Source organism: Physeter macrocephalus, chromosome 3 (genome assembly GCF_002837175.3).
Source record: "Physeter macrocephalus isolate SW-GA chromosome 3, ASM283717v5, whole genome shotgun sequence".
In the NCBI taxonomy this organism is placed as follows: Eukaryota; Metazoa; Chordata; class Mammalia; order Artiodactyla; family Physeteridae; genus Physeter; species Physeter macrocephalus.
Window position 1 is genome coordinate 3,552,993 of NC_041216.1, and position 8,938 is coordinate 3,561,930.

The 8,938-nt window shown below is 39.8% G+C and overlaps 1 protein-coding gene and 1 non-coding gene across 2 annotated transcripts in view; both read right to left on the bottom strand.

Moving 5' to 3' along the window:
- Positions 1–211: 211 nt before the first annotated feature.
- The window catches only part of ZFP69B (ZFP69 zinc finger protein B), a 12,136-nt gene continuing 3,409 nt past the window's right edge, over positions 212–8,938 (bottom strand). Inside the window, exons 2-5 of the mRNA XM_028484447.2 lie at positions 7,558–7,643; positions 5,450–5,576; positions 5,088–5,183; positions 212–1,507 (exon numbers count right to left, since the gene is read on the bottom strand). Of these exons, the coding sequence (XP_028340248.1) occupies positions 339–1,507; positions 5,088–5,183; positions 5,450–5,576; positions 7,558–7,643 (1,478 nt within the window). The 3' untranslated portion in view covers positions 212–338. The remainder of the gene's footprint in view (positions 1,508–5,087; positions 5,184–5,449; positions 5,577–7,557; positions 7,644–8,938) is intronic.
- Positions 5,825–5,920, bottom strand: LOC112065372 (small nucleolar RNA SNORA12). The gene has a single exon (XR_002891999.1). It is a non-coding gene; the product is annotated as a small nucleolar RNA SNORA12 (small nucleolar RNA).

The window sequence follows — 8,938 nt, forward strand, 5'->3', positions numbered from 1 at the left end:
CAGATCACTGGCCTGTTTTGATGATTTCACTGGCCCACAGTGAAATGAGAAAAATAAAGACAAATTTGGGAGATTTTCATAAAGCTAAGTTAATTCAAATGTAAAGGGTTGTTCTCTATGAATATATCCTTCCTGTATTTTAAAATATTAAAATGCCCTTTCTTCTCTGAAACAATGCAGAAAATAGGTAGTTTTTTTTTAATATGGCAAAATTAATAATTGTAACATTGGGTCAAACCATTAAAAAAAATTATTGGTTCTTGAAATCCAAAAGTCAGAAAATCACAGATTTAGAGGCTTTTGCTCCAATTTGGGGATTCTTTGATATTGAACATATTTCACATATCATTGCTGAAGGTATTTCTTAAATGTGTTTTGCAATGTCGAATAAGTGATGAACTACAGCTGAAGGCTTTTCCACATTCATTACAATCATATGGTTTTTCTCCAGTATGAATTCTCTGATGTTTAGCAAAGGATGAATCATGCCTGAAGGCTTTCCCACAATGACTGCATTCATAAGGTTTCACTCCAGTATGGACTCTTTGATGGATAGAAAGATGTATTCTCTGGCTAAAGGCTTTTCCACATTCCTTACATTTATATGGTCTTTCCCCAGTATGAGTTCTCTGGTGTTGAGTTAGGTATGTGCTGTGGCTGAAGGTTTTACTGCATACATTACAAATATAGGGTTTCACACCAGTATGAATAATCTCATGTTGCCTGAGGTGTCTAATCTGGAAAAATGCTTTTCCACAGTCTTTGCATGTAAAAGGTTTCTCTCTGACATGAGTTCTCAGATGCTGGATCAGCCCAATGCTCTGGCTGAATGCTTTCTCACATACACCACATTCATAGGGTTTCTCCCCAGTATGAATTCTAACATGTTGAGTAAGAGATGATGGATGTCTGAAGGTTTTCCCGCATTCTTTACACTCATAGGGTTTCTCGCCAGTATGGATTCTCTGATGTGGAATAAGGGATGAACTTTGGCTAAAGGCTTTTCCACATTCTTTACATCTGAAAGGTTTCTCTCCAGTATGAATTCTCATGTGTTCTGTAAGATGAATGAGCTGTTTGAAGATTTTTTCACAAATATTACATTCAAAGGTTTTCATTCTTGTATAATTCCTTGAGTGATTAATCAAACCTAAATTGTATCTACTTTTCTTTCTAGATATGTCATATTTATGGTGTGTTTTTCTTGGAGGATCTATTGGCTCTGGAATAACCTTTGAGCACACATTAATATTTTTCACACATCTGTTAGATTCTTGGCCTCTCTCCTGCGTGAGTGTTTTCTTGTGGATCAAGGCGATTTGCCCTGCACCCATTCCTTGGTTCTCCTGGTGGTTTTCTAACTTATGATATTTGGAGTCCCTTCCCAATGTGGAAACCAAGGTGCTTCCTCTTGTGGACCTTTCCATCATCAGGTCATGGTGTAATTCTTCCCATGAGATGTCACTCTTTAAGACTGACTCTTTGGTTTCTGTTTCATCCTCCAAGTCTGAAAGAAATCCAAAAATATAAATAACTCATATTCACTGAACTTTAAAAAATAAATGGCCACAGTGAGAACAGGAGGGAAAAAAAATAATATATACTAGGTACAGGAGGGTTGGACTGTCTTCAAATAGGATCCTGCCACCTAGAGAGCTGATGTGAAAGTAACAAAGTGGTAAACACAAAGAAGCTGTTAAAAGTATGTAAGGTGACTTTAAAAATTGGGAGGAGTTCATCCATGAGAATTGCAAGAGGAAATGGACTGAGAAGAAAGCATCACTGGAAGGGCAAATATCAAGAGATAAGACAAGGAGATAAGAATTCTAACACGATATCATCTCGAGCTCATATTTCTATGACAAAATTTTATTTACTTAGAAAAATTTAAGTACCTCATACTCTATGCATGTTAAAATAAAACATCAAATAATATAGAAATGCATTCACTGAAAAAGGATAGCCTCTCTCAATCTCATCCCCATTTCCTTTAATAGGATTTTGGAATGCATCTGTTCAGACATTTCTCAATAATATACACATGTGAATGTGTGCATTTGTGTATATATGGTCATAAATATACATTTCTACCCAAAAAAGGGGATTATGGAATACATATAGTTCTGCATCTGTTTTTTTTTAAGCTCAATTATATGTCTGTACATTTAGATTTATCTCATTCTTTTTAACAATTGTATTACATTCTACTTACAGACATATTTGTTTGACTTTACTAAAAAATATTTAGGTTGTCTCTGATTTTTCACTTGGTCATTATATGTAAGTTTGTGTACACTCCTGTCAATGTTTCATAGGATTTACTAAAAAGAAAGTATTGGGTATGAGTATGTAGGCTAACAGTGAATATGGGTGCCCTTCCCTGCAAACTCACTGGATTTTTATCAATCTTCATAATTTCTGCCTATATAAGAGGTGAAAAATGATTTCTTAATTTGTGACAAAACATTAATTACACTGTAAAATCTTAAAAGATAGAGAATATGTATTTTATCCATAGTATACATGATGCAGCATTTTTGGATGAGGGAGTTTCCTGGATTTTTACTCTCTATTCCAATCCAACCATTCTGGACCCTGTCATCCTAAAGCACCAATATTTCCTGTTCACGGCAAAATCTTAGTCCCCAGAATGTCTAACCTCATTTTAGTAATAGCACATACAAAGTACTTGGTAATAGCTGAATAAATTTTGGAGTGGACACGAAAAGCAAGTAGAGATGTTTGGATTACTTACTACAGGGAATAAGGAGGCATTTAACTTTTCTTTTTAGGGTAAAAAAAAGATAAATGTGATATTTCAAGTGGTCAAATCTGGCAGTAACATTCAAAATGATTCAGAAAGAAAAGGAAGACATCAACAAATCCAACTAGAAATTATAGTAATTGGCATGGGATGATGGGAACCTGGCTTAGCAAAGTATCAACAGAGATGAAGAGTAGTAGTGGACCTAGCAGGTAATATCAAAGAAGAAACCACGGAGAATGAGGGAAAAACAGAGTACAAAGCATGATACATTCTTGCTGATACCATGATTTCTAGTCTCAGAGGCTAAAAGAACAGGAGGAGTCAGGATGAGAACTTTGTTTGGGAGAGAAGATAGCTTCTGTTTTTGGATATGCTGGGCTTGAAGTAACAACAACATGTCTATATAGAGATGTCCCAAACACCAGGAATATGTGAGAATAGAGTTCATATGAACATATATGACAAAGATGAAAATATGGGGAATATAGATGTCAAAGGGATAGTTGAGACCATCATAATGCATTTGTGGGAGTTTGTGCAGAAACAGAACATCAGTGTAAAAGACAGAGGCTCCTCAGGGATTGTGGCAGAGACTGTTGGCCATTCTGAAACCTCTTCTCCCTACTTCTGGACACACAACTATACTATATTTCTCAATCTTCCTTGAATTTGATTGAGTGAAGTGACAAAGGTCTCCCCCATTAAGTGAATGAGAGTGAAAAGTCATGTTAGCCATTCCAGTCTGGCCCATAAAAACCATCCAAATGAACCCCTCTGTGCTCTTCTTCTACTGCTGGCCAAACTTAGATGATGAGGAGGGCCTCGAGGATGATGAAACCATCATGTGGAAGGAATCTCTGTCCCTGAACTGTCAGGGGGAAAAGAACTGTTCACTGAACTAAACAGATCAATACATGAGCAAGAAAATCCTATTCTGTGTGAGCCAAAGTTTAGAGTCTATATACTATAGTAGTTTAGCTTAGCCTAACAAAGGCGTCAATTATATACCTACATTGAAAAAGGAGACTGATGAGAAGCATTGAAGAAGCAATAAGAGAGATAGAGGAGACAAAAATTATTAAATTAGCTGGTGGAAGAAAAGTTACCAAGAAGGTGGTGTGGTCTATATAACCTAATGCTGCCCTGCAGGACAGCACCATAAGAACACAAACTGTGGCAGCTTCCCTGGTGGCGCAGCGGTTTAAGAATCTGCCTGCCATGCGGGGGACATGGGTTCGAGCCCTGGTCCAGGAAGATCCCACATGCCACGAAGCAACTAAGCCCATGCACCACAACTACTGAGCCTGAGCTCTAGAGCCCATGAGTCACAACTACTGAAGCCCCCATGTCACAACTACTAAAGCCCACACACCTAGAGCCCGTGCTCCACAAGAGAAGCCACCGCAATAAGAAGCCCGCGCACCACAACGAAGAGTAGCCCCTGCTCGCTGCAACTAGAGAAAGCCCGTGTGCAGCAACGAAGACCCAATGCAATCAAAAATAAAATAAATAAATAAATTTTAAAAAAAATTTAAAAAATAAAAATGGGTTGTAATTAAAAAAAAAAAAGAACACAAACTGTGGAGTCAGAATGATTAAACAAATACTGATTCCACCAAGTAGCAGCTAAACGATCATGTAGAGATTTCTTAACCTAAGAGCCTTCTTTTCCTCATTTGTAAGATGGGGTTAAAGTAGGCACAGGACTCGCAGAAGCCAGCTTGGAAAACAGTGTCATTATTACTGTTCTTAGAAGTTGAAGAAGACTATTAAAAGCCATTGGATTTGGTAAGAAGGAATTCTGTAGTGACTTCTCAAAGAGTCATAAATTATCTGAAATAAAAGTTAAATTACACAAGTTAAAAAGAGAATCAGAATTCAAGATATGGTCATAGAATAAGATTTAGGAAAATATTTTAAATGGAATCATCAGAGAAAGTGAAAGTCATGATACAATAACATAAGGATCTGGTGAAGGATACTGTCTTTATGAGGCGAGATCCATGGATAACTGAATGTACAGGAGAAAGAAACTATGATCAGGGTAAGGTTTAGAATGCTGGAGAAAGCAAGAAAACCACAAATGTCAGGTCAGGAAAAATGGTGAAGACAGCTAATCCTGATGAGAAAGGCATCTCTTTTCCTCTGACTCCAAAGAAACTAATGAGAAGAGGCAAGTGCAGGAAAGGGGGGACAGAGTGGTAATCAGGTTTCTTGTGGGTCTCAACCAGGTGGATGCAACCTCCCCAATGGCCTGAAGAAGCCTTTAAGCCGAACTCTCTGACAAACATGACAAAGGCTCCATCTGCCTTGCTCTTACCTGGACTTGGACCTCCTGAAATCTCTCTCTCCATCAGCCATGGTTCTTCTCCCTTCTCCAACTGGGAAATCACACCAGGTTTGGAAAGCTGATACCCTGCTCGTGAAGAAGAAGAAAACTACATGTGCTGAGGTCAAAGAGGCATCCCAAGAATTTAAAGATAGTTCTTTGTTATTCAGGCCTTCTGAAGGGTAGAGTAGAAAGACCAGGGCAGAAAAGACCACAGCAATCCTGACTTGATGTTCAGAAGAAACTAGAAATCTCTAACACAGAACCCAAAGACCAAGCATATCACTTATCTTAGAAACAAAGATTTTTATTCCAATAGGCAGGTTTTAGTTACAAGGGGGACCCATCCTTACCCACTGAGACCAGGTTCCCATAGTTCTCCAGCATCACCTCCCGGTACAGATTCCGGTGAGCTGGGGCCAGCTGCCCCCACTCCTCCTGGGTGAAGTCCACAGATATATCTTTGAAGGTTAACAGTTCCTAGAACATCAAATATGTTCCTTTTCAGGCAGAGTTAGGAAGTTGTTCTAACCTTGTCTAGATGCTAAGAGATTTTAGCCAAGTTTTCCTGGATACACTCTTTTTTTTTTTTTTTTTTTTTTTTTTTTTTAAAGCAAATCCATCGCAGGGGTGGAGAAACACCACTCAGCAGAGATCCTCCTCAGGCTAGACAGGTCTAGTCTATGTCAGTCTGCATGTAAGGACTTAAATTTATGAGGTAGCCTGCCACATGTGGGAGCCCATCTCTGATGCAGGAAAGGCTAGAAAGAGATCTCTTTGTCATCAAGCCTCTGCCAGTTCCTAGGGATACCCTCTTGAAAACTGGCTGAGTCCCTGCTGGAGGTTACAATACAATGCAGGGAGTGTGTAAGCTGTCTTTTCCAACTCACAATTTGGTTGAAGGCAAAATACTCATGAACTATATTAAAGAAGGTCACAGAACAGTATATAGTAATTTAGGTTAAGGACAATAAAAATCAGGAATTTTTGAGAAAGGAAAGGGTTCAAAAGGGGCTAAGGCCACAAGAGAAAACAGGGACCCTGGTTGGGCTGAAAGAATTGGTTAAAATGAGAACATTTTGGGACTTCCCCGATGGTCCAGTGGTTAAGAATCTGCCTTCCAATGCAGGGGACGCAGGCTCGATCCCTGGTCAGGGAACTAAGATCCCACGTGCCGCGGGGCAACTAAGCCCGCGCGCTCTACAGCCCGCGTGCCACAATGAAGAGCCCCCTTTCTGCAAGGAAAGATCCCGCGTGCCACAACTAAGATCCGACGCAGCCAAATAAATAAATATTTTTTTAAAAATGAGAACATTTCAGCATGGATAAGACCCTTAGCTGGGTATTTCTGTTAGTAAAAAAAGTATGTGAGAACAGCACATTTTTAGAGGGAGCACGAATTCTGCCCAGTAAGGAAGATTCCTTGACCAAAGCAGACACTGCATTGTGAGGTACAAGAGCCTGTTATGAATGATCTACACAAGTTAAATAACCATTTGGGTTATTTTTTTTAAATATTACCAAATGCAAAGAGAACCCAGAAGCCAGAAGGCTGAGATAATAACAAATTCCTTAAGTATGTAATTAAGACTATTTTAATGCTTTTTATGTATTGTAAATAATTCTGGAATGCATTTCAGGCCTACTAGACACTAGCCTCCATATTTAAGTGATGAATTTGAGGAAGGTTAAAGACATGGGACTAAACCCTGTACCATGTGATTTTGGAAGTTAAAATCACTCCACTTTAAAACTCTTCTGTTCTCTAATAATATCTCCTTCTATATTGGTTTTCTCTGATTACTCTCTAATTCTCTTGAGTTTCCCTATGCTTCTGGGGTTTGGCCGTGCAGAGCTTTGCCTGCCAGTGCCACTGGTTTTCTGATGAGCTCATGTATGGTACACAGACACTATTAAACTGCTCTTGGAAGTTCTCCTTCCTTTCCCTCTTAGCCTGTTTAGATTGTGTCCTTTAGGACCTGTCAGTAGCTTCTCTACTCATTTCTCTATCATCTATAATTCTGCTCTAGGACATGACCAAAAATCCTTTCTTAAAGGTCATTAATGAAGTGTATACATCTCCAAGAATATCAGAACCTCTCTGTTCATTTTAAAGTGTTGCTTTAGATATGTCAAAAAGTTTGTCTTTCCCCTGGATGGTATCTTGAGATGCTTAAGGGCAAGAATTATATTATATACTTTTTCTCTCTCTTACACACACACACTTACACACATGATTTTTAAATTTGTTGTATAAATGGCTAGAGGTTTCCAGAAACAAGAGGCTTTCTGAGGAAGGTTACTACAGGTGCGGAAAATGCCTGTGAAATCAATCCATGCAGCCTGGTTTCTAACAGGCTAAGAAAATCCAATCCAGGAAGTTGAGTCAAAGAAAATCGAAGCCAGGGCTCTTAAAATCTGAGAAACAATTTCAAGAAAATGACAGGAAACTCCAACCTACCTGAGATTCTGCTGTCAGGGACCCAGATGTCACTTCATCCTCAAAACTTTCTCCCCGGGTCTCATCAGCATCCTGAGATAGCAGAACTGGGAAAGGAAAAGAGCTATGAGGTTTGCATCTTCCCAGATCCCCCAAATAGAAAAACTGCCTGCAGACCTGCTGAATATGGCCCCTCTCTCAATACATTCAATACAATGAGGGACATTCAGAGCAACTCAAGAGCAGGCTGGAGCCTCCTTAATGAGGAGGATCTGCAGTGCGTTGATTGGGGGATTAATGTTTCCCAATGGCCAATGTTGGTCCAAAAGCACAGACATACCAGGCCATTCCTTTGTACAAAAATCCTCAAAGGTTCCCCACTTTCAAGAAAGAAAAATCCAAACACTTTACCATAGACTTCAAGATCCTCCACAACCTGTCCAAAACTGCTTCTTCAAGTACTACCTGTCTCTAACACCATCCTTAATCATCTGGACACACCCACCACATAATCCTATTCACCATTCTTTGAACATACCTGGATAGCACCCACCTCAGTACTTTCCCCCAAGTCCTACTCAGTGAAAAACTGAGGTATCCTTCTAGACCAGTTCGAGTGAAGTTTTCTCAGAGCCCCTTAATGAGAGGAAAGCTTCCTCTCCCCTGTATTCCTCCAACGCTTTATTTTTTTAAATTTATTTATTTTATTTATTTATTTTTGGCTGCATTGGGTCTTCATTGCCGCGCGCGGGCTTTCCCCAGTTGCGGTGAGTGGGGGCTACTCTTCCTTGTGGTGCGTGGGCTTCTCATTGCAATGGCTTCTCTTGTTGCCGAGCACGGGCTCTAGGCACGCGGCCTTCAGTAGCTGTAGCACGCGGGCTCAGTAGTGGTGGCTCGTGGGCTCTAGAGCGCAGGCTCAGTAGTTGCGGCGCACGGGCTTAGTTGCTCCGCGGCATGTGGGATGTTCCCTGACCAGGGCTCGAACCCGTGTTCCCTGCATTAGCAGGCGGATTCTTAACCACTGCGCCACCAGGGAAGCCCCAAAGCTTGGTTTTTATCTCTACTCTGGTATCTATCTCAGGCTGCCTCCTATTATATTTATTTTTATACTTATCACTGTCAATTGAGTATTAATATGTGTATATGCATAGAAACTGTATCTGGTTCATTTTTTCCCATCTGCTACTTAAGCACAACTAAATTATGCCAGGCTGCTAGAATTCAAGAAATATTGGCTGTAATTTGACATATTAAAAATATGAACTAGCAATTAAGGCACATGAATTATTGTCCTTGTATTTTTCCCTTAACTTTTTTTTTTTTTTTTTTTTTTTTTTTTTTTGGCGGTACGCGGGCCTCTCACTGTTGTGGCCTCTCCCGTTGCGGAGCACAGGCTCCGGAC